The 17249-nt window shown below is 57.9% G+C and overlaps 3 protein-coding genes across 6 annotated transcripts; 1 reads left to right on the top strand and 2 right to left on the bottom strand.

Annotated features, from left to right (window-relative positions):
• Positions 1–240: 240 nt before the first annotated feature.
• On the bottom strand, positions 241–4170 carry MRPL12 (mitochondrial ribosomal protein L12). Its single transcript, XM_055697397.1, has 4 exons — positions 3799–4170; positions 3628–3711; positions 3372–3503; positions 241–613 (listed from the first exon to the last, which is right to left on the bottom strand). Exons 1-4 carry the CDS (start codon positions 4153–4155, stop codon positions 497–499), a joined length of 690 nt encoding a protein of 229 aa, XP_055553372.1. The 5' UTR covers positions 4156–4170; the 3' UTR covers positions 241–496.
• A 92-nt stretch (positions 4171–4262) lies between these two features.
• Positions 4263–15114, bottom strand: HGS (hepatocyte growth factor-regulated tyrosine kinase substrate). 3 transcript variants are annotated; one of them, XM_055697365.1, is made up of 21 exons: positions 14989–15114; positions 14473–14557; positions 13991–14066; positions 13343–13435; positions 11266–11389; positions 9819–9871; positions 9187–9255; positions 8875–8999; positions 8558–8636; positions 8372–8470; positions 7904–7999; positions 7504–7542; positions 7276–7419; positions 6916–7129; positions 6561–6733; positions 6263–6403; positions 6007–6184; positions 5794–5927; positions 5366–5482; positions 4920–5015; positions 4263–4842 (listed from the first exon to the last, which is right to left on the bottom strand). In XM_055697365.1, the coding sequence occupies exons 1-21, from the start codon at positions 15023–15025 to the stop codon at positions 4735–4737; spliced, it is 2280 nt and encodes a 759-aa protein (XP_055553340.1). In that variant the 5' UTR covers positions 15026–15114; the 3' UTR covers positions 4263–4734. The 3 variants fall into 3 exon arrangements, with proteins under 3 accessions (XP_055553340.1, XP_055553347.1, XP_055553355.1); XM_055697372.1 differs by having other exon boundaries at positions 6916–7126; XM_055697380.1 differs by lacking the exon at positions 4263–4842 and having other exon boundaries at positions 4990–5110.
• On the top strand, positions 15114–16656 carry ARL16 (ADP ribosylation factor like GTPase 16). 2 transcript variants are annotated; one of them, XM_055697408.1, is made up of 5 exons: positions 15114–15236; positions 15407–15464; positions 15561–15674; positions 15967–16082; positions 16310–16656. In XM_055697408.1, exons 1-5 carry the CDS (start codon positions 15148–15150, stop codon positions 16479–16481), a joined length of 549 nt encoding a protein of 182 aa, XP_055553383.1. In that variant the 5' UTR covers positions 15114–15147; the 3' UTR covers positions 16482–16656. The 2 variants fall into 2 exon arrangements, with proteins under 2 accessions (XP_055553383.1, XP_055553388.1); XM_055697413.1 differs by having other exon boundaries at positions 15115–15236; positions 15997–16082.
• Positions 16657–17249: the final 593 nt, after the last annotated feature.

Genomic DNA, 17249 nt, shown 5'->3' with positions numbered 1-17249 from the left:
CGGGGGATCGCGGCACCGCGGCTGCCCCCGGGCTCCGAAGAGCCGGTTCCCGCTCCGCAGACCGCGGAAGACGCCTCCCCCCGCTAACGGCCGGGGCTGCCAGAGCTCCCCGGGGGGGGCGACACCAGAACGCGGCTCGAGGCGGCGGCAGCGCGGCGCGGCGGGCGTCAGCAGCGCTGGTACCGGCTGCGTGCGCGGGGGCCCGGCAGCATCAGGCAGAGCTGATTCTGGAGAGATTAATCGTTTTACAGCGTGGTTTTTTTTACATTTATGAAGGTAGAGTTCATTGCGATGCCAGAACTAGGCAGCAGCCCCGCCAAACCGTATGGCATTCTTGCAGCGGATCACTGCTAGAGAGCATTCCCACCGCACAGCCAGGGGATGCCTCACACTCAGAAGCACCGGACCCCGGCTCCGGCAGCAGCCAGTGCCTGGGCAGGTGGCAGCGAGGAAGGCTGCCATTGCGCCAGTCCCTCAGTGATGAGACAGGGGCCATCTACTCTAGAACCACAGTCCCTCCAGCTGCCTCCAGCGCTGCTTTAATCTTCTCTGCTTCGTCCTTGGAGGCATTAGCCTTGATCTCCTGCGGAAGGGACTCCACCAGCTTCTTTGCCTGCAGGAAAGACAAAGTACGAGACTTGTAAACTAGCTTTCACTAACTGGATTAACAGATTTAGAGCCATGAGCCTGACTTTTGCATAAGCAGGGAAACTCACTGACTGGTCCCAAAGCCAAGACTTTTTACTTTAACTACAGCACATCCTGCTGGAAGATGTCTAAACCCAACTGTAAGTGGGGGCCCATCCACTTTAGTCCTGGAAGGCCTTTTTCAGCCAATGATTGCCCACCAATTCCTCCTACCACAGGCATGGTGCATCCAGATGCACAGCCCCAGTCTGAGGAGCCTGGGACACACAGAGCCACTGCAGCAACCTGCTAAGGCAGCTACTGGCCTGCCTTGGCTCGCCTTTTTTCAGAGCGAATGTTTTGGGTTGCATATTTTTGCCAGCAGGGAGGAGAGGCTGTCTCAGGGTTTGTACACAGCTGTGCAGGAATGTGCTGCACTGGGTAAAAAAAAAAAAAAATAAAAAAAAAAATTTCCCATATGGACTATGCTTAACAACACAATCTTGATACTTTGACTTTTTATACAAAACTATCGATACTATGCAGTACTGCAAAATTTAAGGCAAGCTGAGAAGCTGTTGAACTGATTTAAAGGGACTTCGGGGAGTACTGCTGCAAAAAAGGGAAGGGAGCCCAGGAGGATAAACCCTGCTGCAGTCAGATGCGCTCTCTCTCACAACCCAGCAGCAGCAAAGCTATTTGGCTCCTTAAAAAAAAAACCCAGGGAGGCTCCTACAGTAAAAAGCTGCTGCCAGCTGTCTGCCATGTGGCACTGCAGGTATTTTAGCACCCAACAGATTGACCATTGCTGACAGAAAGAAGGTTTTATTGTTTTAATTCACGTTGGGCTCAGTGACTATGTATCCATGGTGGCAGGAAACACTTTTTCCACTAGGGATGAGAAGGTGTAGCTGTGCTGGCAAAGCTCAGCAGGGCAGGCATGCCTTCACTCCCCAGAGCCCAGGACAGCGTCCGGAAAGGAGCTTTTCTGGCTTGCCAAGATGAGGACAGGCAACACAATCAAAGTTATTCATTTAAGAACCTTGCTCACTAATGTGTAACTTCTGTTCTAAAGCAGCCACAGTCAAAGGCAACAGCTGCTCACAACACCCAGCAGGAGGAAGAGCAGGGCCAGAGCCAAGCTGGACCCACGCAGGAACACCCACTGGGCAGAGAGGCAACGCACTTCCAACCCCAGCTGGACTGTATGGGAATGAAGATGCGAGGCAAGTATCTATTGGGCCAGCTCTGAACAAGTGTCCAGAGGTGCAAATGGACTCGAGTCCAGCTTGTGCTGACAACACGCCTGTCTCATCAAGCGGTCGTTTCTGCAGGACTAACCTGTTTGAGTCACATCAGCACCCAACGTCCCAAGATTTTACTAGCAATGCCTTTTTGCAAATCATTTACAGCCCTACAGGACAAGAACAGATTCCCTGCAGATCTCATTAAAATCACCTCAGTTGGATAGCAATAAAATCTATAATAAAAACATTATCACCTACATTTTGAATACAACCCCTGTAGACAAAACCAACTGTCAGGAGCAGTTTTGCGTGTCTGTGTGTGTGTATTTTACCAACAAAATATCAGGTCGGGTAAGTCACGCTTGACAAAGTTTATCCGCAATAACCTGCATCTACCAACCTTTTAACTGCATCAGAACTGTAGCCAGGTTGTCTGACAGGTTCCACATGCTAAGCCAAGTTGATTTAGTATTAGTTCTGCAGACAGCTTTTAATTACCTGATCGTGTCCGCTACAGGGTTTTGGTATTTTAATGTTTGCTTGGGACTGATAACGGATCAACAACTGTGAGACTAACCAAACTGACAGTTAGTTATCCCAGCAGGCCAACGAAACTCATGTCTCTGCTACCAGAGTTTCTCTGTTACCGAATTGTCTGCTTTGCAATATATCAATACAAATGTGTCAGAAGATTTTCTGCAATTCCTTCTGATATCCCAGGCTTCAAATAAGAGCAGATCTACAATGCTCAACATTTCTTCCTTGCAACTACGTAAACAGACAGCTACTATTATCCCCAAGATATGAAAGCATCACCCGAGGAGAACCAAAGTGTGTTAAATACTTCTGCAGTAGCAGCTCTATCACCCATTCTTTGTTCTAAACCTATATCATGGTTCAAGGGCATGAGCTCAGATGCTGCACAAAACTGTGAAAGGCCCGTCTCATCCGAGGAAAAAGAGGCATCACCTACAAAAAGAAGAGCTCTGAAAAAGACTGGAAGTGTGGATTGCAAGACACGTGAATTGCAGTAAATCATCTAAATTCAGAAACGTATTGGCCTTCAAAAAAGCCAAGGAGAAGGCAAGCCAAATCTGTCTGTAGCAAGGAATCCTGGCTACTCCCAAATTCTACAAGAACGCTCACAGAAGCTCCTGAGTTTGGAGATGCTGAAGCTGGCTGGCACAAGGCACTCTGAGGTCATTGCCTCCTTCACCGCTTCTGCTAGGGGCTCACTTGGTGGCCATGCAGCAGAGCAGGGAGGGAACAGCAGTCTCTAAAAAAACCAGGCAAACAGATGCGACCGATCCCTGCTCTACACCTCATCCACATCTTTGCACTGAGGCGTGTGCACTGGCAGACTGTTCTAAACGCAGAAATCCAGGCTTCCCTTCAAACAGAAAATTGAGGCTGCCGCTTGCTACACGCTTCGGGACCCATCTGGGCCTGGGGGCGATGCAGTAGGGTGGCCAGAGCCTCGGGCAGCCCACTCCTCACCTGCACGAGGTTCACTCCTGGCACGAAGTTCTTCACCTCCTTGATCAGCTTCACCTTGTCAGCAGGCTTCAGCTCTGTCAGCCGGACAGTGAAATGTGTTTTCTCTTTCTTGAGCGGGACACCTTCCTCCTCCTGGAAGCAGCCAGAACTCGGTGAAAGTCCAACAGCCCTCCCCCCCCCCGCGCGTGGGGACCCACCAAGCCGACTCGGAGCCCCTGAAGCCCAACTCCCGACCCCTCCCCGCAGAGCCCGGTACCTGCGGAGCTGCTTGGGCGCGCTGGAAAGGAGCAGCAGCAGCCGCCGCCGGCATCACCCCCACGTCCGGGATCTTCAGCGTCTCCTGCGGGAAGAGCAGCGGCACCGGCGGCCAGTGAGGCGGCGCACGCGGGCCGGGCCAGGCCGGTATGAGGCGGGCCGGGCCACCCACCTTGAGGAGCGCGTTGAGGTCGGCCACCTCCAGCAGCGTCAGCCCCGCGATGTCCTGCACCAGCTGCCGCACCTTGGGCGAGTACTCCTTGGTGGCCGTGTCCAGCGGCGCCTCGGCCAGCACCTCCGAGCGCCGTGCGCGGCCCGTGCCCAGCGCCCGCAGGCCAGCGGCGGGTGGCCGGGCCGCGGCCCAGCGCAAGGCGGGCGACAGGCGGCGGGGCAGGCGCGGCGGCAGCGCGCGGGCGGCGGGCAGCATGGCGGCCGCAGAGGACACGGCGGCGCTCTGCCCCGCGCTCGATGGTCCCGGCAGCCCCCGCGCCGCGTCGGGCCGCTCTAGGCCGCAGCGTCGCGCCTCCATGGTTGCGGCGAGGCGGCGAGCAGACGGCGCTCTAGCCGCCAGGTCCGCCAGGACTCGTTCGCCCCGCCAGGCCGCGACCCTCGCGCCCCCAGCACACCAGGCCGCAGTTCGTTCCCAACACTTTATTATCGCCGTTCGCGCTCGGACTGCCCCGTGCGGAGCGAGGGAGCGGCCGTGCCGCGGGGACAGGGCCTGGGCCCGGGGAGATGGCGCTGGCGGGGAGGGGGCTCAGCTGGGGCGGGGTGGGGCGAAGCGGGGCTCTGCAGCACAGCCCCACCGGGCCCGCGGCAAGGGGGCCGCAGGCCGCACTACCCCCTGGCTCCTCCTGGCACGGGGGTCCGCGGGCTGGCAGGGCAGGGCGGGCAGGGCCAGGGGGCAGCCCCAGGCCGCGGTGCCGGAGAGCTGCTCCGCTGCGGCCTCCCTGGCCCGGAGCCGGCGGCTGGAGCCCCACAGGCCCAGGGGAGCTGCGCAGGGCGCGGGGCGGGGAGGGCGCGGTGAGCGGCTGGGGTACAGAAGTGTTCGGCGTGAAGAGTAGTGTTACGCGGGACACCCCCTCCCCCCCGCACCCTGCGGCGGGGATCAGTCAAACGAGATAAGCTGTGCCTCTCCGCTGCCCGGCGGCTGCTGCACAGGGGCGGCCACCGGCGGGGGCTGTTGCTGCGGGGGGGCCCCTCCAGCAGGTGCCATCTGGAACAGATAAAGTGGCTTCATCAGCGGACATGCCGCCCCGGGGCCCCAACCCTGCCGGGGCTGGTGGCACTCACCTGTTGGTAGAGGGGCTGCTGCCCAGGCAGGTAGGACTGCTGGGCTGGCAGGCTGCTCAGTGTGGCTTCCTGCGCCGGCAGGGCAGACAGGAGGCTCTGCAGGAGCGAGGGGGTGGCCGTCAGAAGGGCTGGGGGATGTGGGGCGGCCACAGGGCAGGAGGTGGAGGCCCACAGCCTTCAGCCTGCCTCCCCTTTTCACAGGATCGCAGAATGGTCAGGGTGGGAAGGGACCACTGGAGATCACCCATTCCAACCCCTGGCTAAAGCAGGTTCACCCACAGCAGGTTGCAGTGTTGCATCCAGGCAGGTTTTGAATGCCTCCAGAGAAGGAGACTCTTCCCCACCCCTGGCAGTGCATGCCTTGAAAGGCTCCATGGGCTGAAGACCACTCACACCTCATCCCCCCCAGCACCCAAGAAGGGGCCTGTGTAGCAGGGGGTGCTCACCTGCATGCCATAGGGCTGGTAGCCCATGGAGACTGACTGGCTGCCCATGTAGCCCACAGCACCCGACTGGGGGGCCTGAGAGATGGCCGGGATGCTCTGCGACTGCGAGGCTGCGCTCTGGGGAGGAGAGGCCAGTGAGAGGTGGTGCAGGCAGCGATGGCTTGTCTCAAACCAATGCCCCAGCACCACTCTCCCCACTCCACTGGAACCAGGGTGTCTTCCTCCCTCTGCACCACGGGAAGCTCTGAACTGGCTCTGGCCCCAGCCCCAACCCACTCCCACAGCGAGAGCAGCCGCAGAGCCAGAGATCTGGGACCACCCAGCCCTTTCTCCCTCCCGCTCAGAAATTCCATTGCCGGGATGGAGCGAGTTGCACCAAGCCCTGCAGAACGCCACAGCCAGCCACGAGCTGCTCTGCCCTCGCTTGCCTGGTAGCCCTGTGTTGGAGTTGGCTGGTAGGATGAGTACGCCGGGGTGGTGGTGGGCACCGCCTGCCCCTGCTGAGCCGCCTGCCCACTGCCTGTTCCCGGCTGGTACATGTAAGCGTTCACCATGCTGGGATCTGGGGTGGAGAGGTCAGAGATAGAAGCAACCACCTTGCCCTCAGCTCCCACCCACGTGGGAGCAACTGGGTGACGTACCTGTTCCCGTGACGGGCATTGCGGTGTATGGCCCCGTGCCCCCTTGTGCTGCCTGGTTCATATATACACTGTGCATGGGAGAGCCCTCCACGGAGCCAGCCGGGCTGAAGGTGCCAGGGAAGCTGGTGGGCCCGGAGGGCTGGTAGATCACCCCACTGGCTGCGGGCATGGCCTGGAGCTGTTGAGGGAAGAAAAGGAAGCTTTAGGCCACATCCCCTGGGACCTGGCAGGAGGGTCTCTGGCCCAGCAGCCGCACCTGGGCATAAGGCAGTGAAAAAGCTGGCATCTGGGCTCTCATCTGGATGGTCTGCTTCTGCTGTTCCAGGCGCATCTGCCTCTCCTTCTCCTGCTCCTGGAGTCGCTGGATGGCCAGCTGACGCTGCATCTCCAGGTACTCCTGTGGGAAGAGGGCCATGACAACTAGAAGCCAGGACACCACAGCATCCGCTCCTGCCAGGGCAGCTGCCCCTGCCAGTCCTGGGCTCGCCCAAGGTGCAGGCAGGCCTGCTGGCTGACGCAGACCCAGATACCCTGGAAACTCTTCCCTGCCTCACCTGCTTCTTCTGCCTCATGATCTCCAGCTTCTGGGCCAGCTGGATCTGGCGCTGGCGCTCTGCCTCCTCTGCTGCACGACGCAGCTTCTCCTGATGCTCCTCCCGCAGCGCGTTCAGAGCCCCACGTGCATCCCGGATCTGAGCCAGTTTGTCCTGCAGGCCTTCGTAGTACACTGGGGAGGGAAAAGCCAGTCTCAGGGACCCTCTCAGGCCACAGCAGTCGGACCACCTCTCCCTGCACACTGGCTTCTCTCCAGAGAGACCGTGTCACGGGAATGCCAAACCCTGGCCCTGGGGAAAGCCCTGGCAATCAACCGCTCCTCCCCACGCCCACAGCTGGGCAGCTCCCACATACGCCTGCGCTCATCCAGCTGGTTGAGCAGCTCCAGCAGCTGGGGGTGCATGTTGTTGATGGACTGGAAGAGGGACAATACAGCCGAGTCATTGGTGATGCTGCGGCCCCGCATGTGGTTACTCTTCATGCGGTTGACAAATGTGGTGACCGCATTCTGCAGTGCCTTCAGGAACTGCTCGTGGTTCTCCTCAGACTCGCCATTCTGGTATTGCTGCTGGAAGGACAGGGAAACCAGTCAGCCTCAACTCTCCCATGCTGTGAGCCACCAGCAAGCCTGCAGAACTGCGTGTCAGGGCCAAGGGAAGCATTTGTGCACTTCTCACCCCTCAGAAGCTGCCATAGTGCCAGGCCCCCTCTTACCTCAACAACACCAAGTGGGGCAGGGTGGGCTTCCCCAGGCTGAGCGGCTGGCTCTGTGAGGGACAGAGGTGCTGATGGGGTGGGGCTCTTGCGAACTTCCTCTTGTTTCTTCTCCCAGTAGTTGCGGTTCAGGTACCGAGCCAGCTGCCAGAAAGAGCAGGAAGATGAGCATCACAGCCCCGCGGGGAGTGAGCCTGTGCCATGGACTAGTAAGGCCTGAATCCTTACCTCTGGGTCAATGTCCTCAGCCAAGGGAGCAGAGGAATTCTGGAAAAAGACAAACAGGGAAATCTGGTTCAGAGAAACCAGAGACCCACAGCTCGCACACAGACGTGATGCTCAGACCTGGTTACACACAACCACCAGTGCCGAGCATCAGCAAGAGCCTGAAAGGGGACAGCCCTCTCCTTCAGCCAAACACATGCTGCAGCTACTGGAAGCAGCAGAGGTACCTAAATGCCAGCTGAATACAGACCTTCTTGCTGAAAATGCAGCAGTGCTGCGAAAGAGCAAGGGATTGAACGAGACAAATCTCTCAGAACAGGAATTAAATCTGACGCGGAAGACTCAGGCTAGGAAACTGGCCTGTGTCCAGCCACTTCGTGTTCAGGGGCTCCCATGAACGTACCACAGATGGGGAATAGAGCGTGCTGACTGGGGGAGCTGATGACGTGACAGGTGTGGGCTCAGCCTTCGGGTACATGGAGTAGGTAGTTTTCTGCCTCTGCAAAAGAGGGAAAAAACAGTCAACTCGGGGACTGTCCAGACCCCTCTAAATCACCCAGTCAGCAACAGCCTGGGTAGATGAGGTTCCTAGCGACGGCCAGGCATGGCCGGCAGACCCAGCCTCACACTTTGTGTGGTTCCCGCAGGCCAGCATGCCCAGGGCTTGCAGCTTGGGCACAGCCTGCTTCCAAGATCCGCAACTGCAACGCAGCATGTGCCGGGCTCCACTTCCACCCTCTCATTCCACAGGCCCTGCAACTTGCTCACACCAGGGCAGGCCTAGAGATCTGTTACTGGAGAGCAAGGAGATGCCCAGCACATCTGGGCTGTATGGCAACAACCACTCCCAGATGCCAAGCAGGGCACAAACCATTCTCTCCTTCTCCTCAGCCTCTGACTGAGACAAGGCAATAGCTAGTTGGAGCTCTTCCTCCTCTTGCAGAGCTGTCTCATCACGCTTTGGGGGAAGCTGCAAGTGGAATGATGATGAGGTGGTCAGTAAAGGGATTAACAAGCTGGTCAGGATCACTGGATCACCTACAGGGCAGCCACTCACCTGGGACTGCTGAGAGAGGGGGCTGGTCAGGTACTCAGGGGGCAGTTCAGAGGTGGCAGCAGCTTTACCCTCAGCTTTCCTGTAGTCAGAAAGAGGTGACAGTGCAGACTGAATGCTCCTTCCTCCGCACTGGAGCCCCAGCTCTGCACAACACTACAGCTGTAAACCCCATTCCCAGGAAGAAAGGGAACCCAGCCCTGCCTGCGCAGCTTGGGAAACCCTAGCTCAGGTCTGCAGAAAGGTGGCTCCACACCAAGCTTCTCCCCTCACAGTCCCAGCTGTTGGAGGCAAAGAAACACACCACAAAGGGTACTGACTTGTTGAGATGCTCGTAACAGGGCTCGCACACTCTCACTTCCTTCTCAATCCCAAACTTGGGGATGGTGGAATACTTGGAGGAACATTTGCCACAGAATATCTGCCCACAGGCCCTGCAATGATGCTGCAAAGGATGGGAGACATCAGTGCGGTAGCAAGACACTTCTTCACCATTAGACAGCATCTCTCAGACACTCCTGGTGTTTCCCTGCCAGTGGCCAGGGAACACAGCCCAGCACCAACACACTTCCATGCAGGCTCAGCGGGACGTGCAGGACCAGGGAATCCAGAGGGGCAGCAGTGGCACCCACCTTCCGTGTCACAACGCCAAACTGCACTCGACATCTGTGACACTCCTCAGCATCGACCCAGTCTGGAGCCTGTCAGGGTTAAGGAAAATTGCATAAGAAGGGGAAAAGATGACTCAAGGAGAGTCTCCACAGAGCCTTTCAGGAGCTCCTACAGCTAACCAAGGTATTCTTATGAATGGGGGAGACTGGAAGCATTTGCAGCTCAACAGGAACTATGAATTTCCACAAGTTATTTCCACTCACATTCCTAGAGACTGTGACGCTTTCCTAGTCAGCAAGAGATTTTCTAGGAACATATCTGCACAGCAATCACTTTAGCAATGCCCTGCTGCCATGTTCAGACTGCCATGCTGGGGGAAGGCCACCAAAGTAGGGTAAGATGTCTCTTATAGATACACAGAGAGAACTCCCTGTCCTGGTCAGTTCTCCCCCTCCATGTGGTAGTTTTAGGTTAACTTGCTGTGCACCACCCCAAAACTGCCCACATGACAGCTGGGAGCAGTATGTACCCAGTAAGGCCACTAATCTGCATGAAATGGAAGAATGCAAGAATGGAAGGCTCAGTAGGAAGGGGACAGGAGATGGAAGGTCTGTCCTGCAGTGCCGACTCCCTCCCCACTACCAGAGCTCACCCTTTCAGCAGCGAACATGGCATCGCTCTCTTTGAATTCCGGGAACACGTGACCTGCAGGAGAAGTGACAGTGTCCTGTGTGAAAGGGCTCCTCCGGCACCAGAAGGCCGTGGTGCCTACAGCCTCATGCCACAGGTCTCAGCCACACTCATATCCAGCTCAGCTCACCTACCCTGACCATTATCTTACTCTGACATAACTGGCAACAATCTTCCTGCTGCAGGAGGCCAGAGGCCAGTGCTCACACAGTCTGGCTCTCAGCCACGCTCTCAAATCACAGAATGGTTGGGGTTGGAAGGGACCTCTGGAGATCATCTAGTCCAAGCCCCCCTGCTAAAGCAGGTTCACCTACAGCAGGTTGCACAGAATTGCATCCAGTTGGGTTTTGAATGCCTCCAGAGAAGCAGACTCCACGACTTCTCTGGGCAGCCTGTTCCAGTGCTCTGTGTCACCCTCAAAGAAAAGAAGTGTTTCCTTACATTCAGATGGAACTTCCTGTGCTGCAGGTTGTGCCCTTTGCCCCTGGTCCTGTCGCTGGGCACCACTGCAAAGAGCTTGGCCCCATCCTCTTGACACTTGCCCTTAAGATATTTGTATAAAGTGACAAGATCCCCTCTCAGTCTTCCGCAGGCTAAACAGGCCCAGCTCCCTCAGCCTTTCCTCATGAGGGAGGTGCTCCGGTCCCCTCACCATCTTCATGGCCCTAATGGGGACATGCCCCATTGATTTCCCTTATACACCTGTAAGGGACATCAGGGCCCCTTGGATAAGGCTTATTTCTCAAGACCTTGAGCTGACGATGGGGGAAGAAAAGGCCGCTGCGTGGGCAGGCAGGGCTCTGAGGCCCATCCCCTATGAACAGCAAGAGCGTAGCAACACCAGCTCCGTGGGCGATGGAGACCTCCAGGCTTTCCCACTGCCCGTGGAGGTTCTGGTGCAGAGAAAAGCAGAGACGGCAGCACGTCCCTTCCCTCACAGGAAACGCTGCCATCCCAGGACAAGAGAGAAAGTGCCATGCTGACACTGTCAGAAAGCAGGAGCATGGACCCATCCCAGGAGGACTAATGAAAGGCTGGGAGGAAGGAACCACCCTGCTGTAAATTCCTTCCCAAAGGACACGCTGATTTGCTGCCAGTTTCCTGAAGAACATTTGCAGCTCCTGCTTTTCAGGTCTCACTGCCAACCCTTAGCTGCTAGCAGGGCTGGAGGCCCACAGCAAGGCAGCCCCCAGTCCTGGGACAACAGGGCTGTCCTCTCTCTGCAGCAGGATTCAGTCACTCCAAGAAGTTAATTGGGTATCGGGCACCAAGAAAAAGTTCAGTATTGTAAGTCCAGATTTTGCTGATGCCAGGCAGGGTCCTGACACCCATTCCTGCTCCTGCAAGGCTCCTCCAGAGCATAGCTGCTCGGCCAATTGTCCACCCACCTTTTCCCACAGAGTCCTCACCTTCAACCTTCATTATCTGATAGGTGTCCTGCACCACCTTGTACTTGGGCTCATTGCGGAAGGCATGAGCCCAGGCCTGGATAAGGTACAGGATCTTACTGCGGACACTTGTCTCCACTTGTCTCTGTGCAGAAAGGGAGGAGAAAAAAAAAATCTGAGAAAAAGATCCCGAAACCCCAAGGATGGTGTGAATCCCCTAGAAGAGAAGCCAGAAATACCATTCAGGGGAAGAGAAACTTTAGAGCACTTGTGCAAGGTAAGAGCTGTCAGAAAGCTGCCATAAGGACAATTCACAACAAGGATGACATACTCCTTCAGCTTCCCCACTTCTGCCCTCCAGCACAAACAAGAAAACTTCCTTCAGAGCAGCATGGAGAAACTCAAAAAGGGGTGTGGTTATGATGCTTTGAGAAAACACCCACAAAGACTTGCACAGCTGCTCCCCAGGGCAGACACAAACACTGGCCTGCACAACATCTTTGTTCACCTCCTCACAAAAGTTGCTCGTTCTGCACTTGTAAAACTGTGGGACCTACAGCTACCCAGCTGGGCAGAACAGCAACAGTCTGCCTCACCCGAGGACTGACAGGGCACCACAAGCTCACAGCCGGAGGGTGTTGGTGCCAGACTGTCAATACCTCCAGCCTGGGAATACCCAACACTACTCAGGATGTGACACAGTACAGACAGCTGGGAAGCCTGCCCTTTGGAGGCAGGGGTGGTTGTATCACAGTTCAAGGAGGTGGAGGAAACTTGGCAAGCCTGTTCAGATCCCAGCCAGCCTCCGAGAGCAACCCTGTCATCAGCTGACCAAATCATCACACGTTCACATGACTGGCTGCTCCAGAAATCCCCCAGGAAGCAGAGGAGCATTGTCAAGCTCCAATTTCAGCCAAGAGCTCAGCCCACACAGCATGACTTACTGACAGTTCCTGGAGCTCCCAAATTCTAGAAGATCTGGCAAAATCCTGCATTCCACAAGTCACAACCCTGAACCTCATCAGAACTAAGACCATGTTACCAGCACTAGGCATTCACAAGCAGCAAAGTTCCATGTGTAGGAGGAGAATGGATCTGTGGCAGTTATGAAACTACCAAGGCAAACTGGAGAGAACCACAAAATCTCTGGATCTGATCTCCTCAGCGCCTGGAATAGCTGCACCTAGCCATCACATTACGACAGCACTCCTATCTGAACAGAAGACCCTGCATGGAGACTGAAGCCAGCCCTAACAGGAAGGTCACAGGAGAGAGACACCCTACTACAGTGTACAAGATGATGGGACTCGCACAGCTCATTCACCAAATAATCTGGGTCATCTGGTTGTCTGCTTCTGGCAGAAGACAGAGGCTGTAAGGAAGGAACAGCACTGCTCTAACAAGCTCTTGTCTGGGCATTGCTGTTCTGGGGCTGGGAGCTGGAGACAGAAGTTCCCATTTCCACTTCAGTTGTGGAAGTGTCCAGAGCAAGGACTTACAGAGCTCTTACAGGTATGTTATATCAAACCTGCAAGTGATAGCTTCTGGCAACAGCTTGTCAGTGAAAACAGCCAGGTTTACATCCTGCAAAGCTCCTCAAACAATTCCACAGGCCAATGAAATGGCCATGATAAAGGGGAAGCTTCTGCCAGTTTTTACCTGGTGCTCTACCTTCCTGTGCGTGTCTCGCTGTGCTATGGGAAGGCGATTTGCCTCACTGCTGCTTAGGTCCTTGGTGAAACTGCCAGACCATCACCTCTCTTTTTCCTTTGCTGTCTCAAGCCAAGCAAAGCGTTGCACCCAAGAGCATTTACCATGAAATGGTCTAGGCCTTTGCAGCGTATTCCTACCCCACTTCACAATACAGCCAAACGTGACCTCTGCTCTCACATCTTCTCTCCCTCACAGGCACTCCTTAGTTCCCTACGCTCCTTCACATCATGCAATACAGTTTGCTCTTTTCTGAAACACATTTCCCAACACCTTCCCTTCTGCTCTTTACGCAGAGGGAACGAAAGAGAGGACACATGCATTTTCTCCTTCTTCTGCTTCTTTTCCAACCTCATTCAAAATCAGTAGTAAACCAAGATACATTTACCTTGAGTATTTCCTTCAGTTCCTCCATAGTCTGTTTATTGGCCACCTCATCATGGACTGTTTGGCCACAGTTTTTAACCACCGACTCCATGACCTACAAAGGGCAAAGGACACCGTTAGCCCACCACCTTCTTCCTTCTCTGTGGCCTGTGGTGAGTCCTAGCACACGTTACAGGTCACTGCAGCCAGCACACCAAGATGGGGGCACTATTTAAGCTCTGAGTTGCAGCAGCCAGCACACCAAGATGGGGGCACTATTTAAGCTCTGAGTTGCATTAGGGCAGTGTCAGTCAAGCCAGAGAAGTCCACATCGCCATGCTGGAGAATAAGCTACCCTTCAACTTCATGGTGGCCTTTGTACCTCTTCTACGTGGAGACAGACCCCCAGGGACAGTATCTCAACTTCCAGCTTTGCATATTCCTAACACTGAGGTGGAATTAAAGAATGAAGACCATGGGCTGCTGATCGGTCACAAAACCTCTCTGCTAGAGCCAGGAGGAGGCAAACTCCAAGCTGCAACTCCGATGCTCCATAGGCAGGGAACACTGTGCAGACTGCGCAGCCCAGAAGGCAGGTTTATAAAAGATGGGAAGTTCCCTGGCCTGTGAGCCAGGCCCCTGCAGTGCTCACGGTTTAGGCTGACGTTACCTCCAGTGCATAGAGTGCCACATGGGGATTCTTATCGTTGACTTTCTTCTTGATAGCGTTGACAGCATATTTTGCTCTGGGTAAGGAAAGAGAGTACACGTCCTCAGGCAATCAAGAATCCCAGGGGAGATTTCAGCTGCTGCTGAACGCCTGCCAACCCCCACCCTAACAAAGGGTAGAGTTAGCTCATGGTCTACGAGATTCCCCCAAGGCAAACCCCCCCCAAGGGAAGAGAAGGAATGAGCGCATTCAAGCTTCAGTTTCTCTGAGGATTTCAGGCCAGAGGTAACCTGCAACTCCTGAGGTCAGGGAAGTATGTCAGCATATCTGGTGGCACCATACTGCCTTTCCAACATTTTTCTGAAAGGCAGTAACAAGATGCATGCTACTGCAGGCTGACCAGTCTGAGACTCTCATGCTTCACCTTGTGAAGCCAAGGAGGGCTGTGCTTATAGTGCATCCAACAGCCAAAGAGCACTTACTGGGTATCTCCCTGACGGATCATGTCACAGATCTGCAGGATAGATTCCCAGTCTGTCTCCAGCAGAAGCTGGCTCGTAGCCTTATCTGCAAGGAACGAAACCATTAGGCTGCTTTAGGCAGTACTGCATATCTCGGCTCTGCTCCACCGCTGCCGATGTGCTCCCGGGACAGCTCCCACAGACTCCGGCGATGCCCCAGACGCGAGCACTCGAGGATAAAAATCCCGATTTTTCGCGGAACGCGCCAGCTCTTCCCCTTCCGACACCCCAGGGCACCCGGTAATCTCGGACCCGCCGCCCCGGTTCCTGCGGGCCGCGGGCCCCGTACCGCCCGCCCGGGCAGCACTGAGCCTCGGTACCGGCCCGGGCAGCGCTGCGCGCGCCGGCGGCACGCAGCCCCGGGCCCGCCCGGCTGCCCAGGCTGAGGGCTGCGGCTCCCGGCCACGCCGAGAGGCAGCGTCCCCCAGCCCAGCCCCCGTCCCACCCGCCGCGCCGAGGCGAGGCCGCGGCCGGTACCGAGGAGCCGCTCGAAGGTGCCGCCGCCGCGCCCCATGGCGTCCCGCCACCGCCGTCGCCGCCGGCCTGGCCTGGCCCACCGCCCCTCCGCGGAGCGCTTCCGCTTCCGGCTTCCGGCGCGGGGGGGGGGCTCTTTCCGGCGGGCCGGGCCGCGGCGGGATGGCGGCGGCGGGGAAGCCAGTGCCCACGTGCCTGCTGCTGGGGGCGGCGGGTGGCGGCAAGAGCCTCCTGGCCAGGCGGCTCCGCCATATCCAGCGGGGCAGGGGGCCCGGCGGGGCGGGGGGGGTCTGGGGGGTGGGCGTCCGGCCCGAGGGGGCCCGGCGGGGCGGGGCGGGGCGGGGGACCCGGGCGGGCAGCGGGCCGCGGCCCTGTCCCCTTCCCCTTCCCAGGTACCGTCGTGTCCTTAACCCGCGGCACAGCTGAGCGTCGAGGAGGCGGCCGCGGAGCTGGGCGAGCCCCCGGCCACACAGCCCACGGTAGGCAGAGCCCGGCGGGGGCCGTGAGGCAGCCGGCAGCCCCGGGGCGGCCGAAGGGCTCTGTGGCACGCCCGTACCGAGCCCCTGTCCCGGCAGGTGGGCACCAACCTGACCGACCTGCGGCTGCCGCGGAGGGTGACGGTGCGGGAGCTGGGCGGCTGCATGGGCCCCATCTGGCCCAGCTACTACGGCGAGTGCAGCGCTCTCCTGGTGAGCGGCGGCACCGGTACCCCACGCCCGGGCGGCAGCTGAGGGGGGCCCCGTGGCTGCGCTGCAGCCACCCTGTCCTGAGCCACAGCCTCGAGGGACAAACCGGGCCGGGCAGGACATGTGTGCAGGGAAAGGGGCACCCCGTGGCTGGGGTGGGGGCTGCCCCAGCTCTGCTGCAGGGAGTCGGGCCCCTCAGTTTCGCCCCGGTTGTGCGATTTCCCTCCTCTGTGCCCTGATCCAGCACAGGGCACCCTCGGGCACACCTGCACCGCTGCTCTCCCTTCTCCTCCAGTTCGTGGTTGATGCCGGTAACCCCACCCAGGTGTCATCGTCCTGCATCCAGCTGCTGTCCGTCCTCTCTGCAGCGCAGCTCGCCTCTGTGCCGGTGCTGGTCCTCTTCAATAAGATGTGAGGAGGGGGCTCAGCCTGGAGGGTGGGGGGCATGCTGAGGGGCTGCAGTGGCTCCCGCATTGCTTCCATCGGGTGATGCCCAAGGAAGTCTGCTGCATCCTGGGGAGCAGCAGCTGGCCCCCCCAGGCTGGCTGGGCCTGTGGAGACCCCCCAAGCCGGGGGCTGGGCCAGGCAGGAGAGCCGTTGCAGTAGCCTAACACAGCCCCCCCTCCTCCCAACTGCAGTGACCTGCCCTGCTACATGTCACGGGTGGAGATGAAGTCGCTGTTCCGCATGCAGGACATCATCTCCTGGGCCACACAGCCCATCACGATATTGGAGACCAGCGCCCGTGATGGCACTGGTTTGGCTGACGTCCTGCAGTGGCTTCGGGCCACGCTCGGAGATCCCCGCTGACCCAACCCTGCCTGGTTGTCTGTGGCAGCCCAGGCAAGTCTTGTCACCAAAGGAGGTGGCCAGTGAACAGCTGCCCAATGTGGGGCTGGGCACGGGGCCCACATGGTGTCACAGGCCGGTGGCAGACAGAAGCCCTGTGGGACTTCACAGTAAAACTTCCACAGTACTGTCCAGATTGGTGGCTGCCCTGTGCTTGGATAGAAACGCCAGCCTTTCAGGGAAGGGATGAGCAGGAGCCTTAGAGGCCAGACTGTACTGGTACCTCTAGGGACAGGGGGGATGGTCATGGGGCTCAGGGCGGGGGGGGGGGGGGGGCGGGGCTGTAGCAGTGCCTGGACTGGGCTAGGCAGGACTGGGGCTGGTAATGCCTCCTGGCTTGGAAGCCAAGTGCAAGTGGGGCTCCTGACGGCAGCTTTTGCCTCAGTGGCCTCGTGCCAGCCAAGGCACAGCAGGGTGACCTGGGGGAAGACAGTGGGGGGCCTGGGTGGGTGTCAGGAGCTGGGGCAGGCTGTGCTGCAGGGATGCCTCTGTCAGGGACATCTCATGAAGTGCAGCACTGTGCAGCTGCTCTCTGGCAATTGCTTAGGTTTGAAGCACGGCTGGGTCCGCACAGAGAACCTGGCCCGTGCCTGCACCAACAACACGTGCCTGTCCACACCGATAGCCCACACTGGCAGCCCAGCCCGGTGCCCAGCCGGCTGGCAGCTCCTCCCCTGGCGGCACGAGTGCCAAGTCAGAGGGTTACTTGTGGCTGCCTGGGCCAGGCGC

This window comes from Falco cherrug, chromosome 1 (genome assembly GCF_023634085.1).
Source record: "Falco cherrug isolate bFalChe1 chromosome 1, bFalChe1.pri, whole genome shotgun sequence".
Taxonomy (NCBI): Eukaryota; Metazoa; Chordata; class Aves; order Falconiformes; family Falconidae; genus Falco; species Falco cherrug.
This window is presented reverse-complemented; position numbering and strand designations above follow the sequence as displayed.

Bases quoted from the DNA above. Each gene is read 5' to 3' on its own strand.
- HGS (XM_055697365.1), bottom strand. From the start codon at position 15,025: ATGGGGCGCGGCGGCGGCACCTTCGAGCGGCTCCTCG. The intron at 9,256-9,818 runs GTGAGCTCTGGT...TAACCCTGACAG, and splicing joins CCATGTTCGCTGCTGAAAGG to GCTCCAGACTGGGTCGATGC. The intron at 9,000-9,186 runs GTGGGTGCCACT...CATCCTTTGCAG, and splicing joins TTGGCGTTGTGACACGGAAG to CATCATTGCAGGGCCTGTGG.
- MRPL12 (XM_055697397.1), bottom strand. From the start codon at position 4,155: ATGGAGGCGCGACGCTGCGGCCTAGAGCGGCCCGACGCGGCGCGGGGG. The intron at 3,504-3,627 runs GTACCGGGCTCT...GGCTGCTTCCAG, and splicing joins GCGCCCAAGCAGCTCCGCAG to GAGGAGGAAGGTGTCCCGCT. The intron at 614-3,371 runs GTGAGGAGTGGG...TCTTTCCTGCAG, and splicing joins CAGGAGTGAACCTCGTGCAG to GCAAAGAAGCTGGTGGAGTC.
- ARL16 (XM_055697408.1), top strand. From the start codon at position 15,148: ATGGCGGCGGCGGGGAAGCCAGTGCCCACGTGCCTGCTGCTGGGGGCG. The intron at 15,465-15,560 runs GTAGGCAGAGCC...CTGTCCCGGCAG, and splicing joins CCCCGGCCACACAGCCCACG to GTGGGCACCAACCTGACCGA. The intron at 15,675-15,966 runs GTGAGCGGCGGC...CTTCTCCTCCAG, and splicing joins GCGAGTGCAGCGCTCTCCTG to TTCGTGGTTGATGCCGGTAA.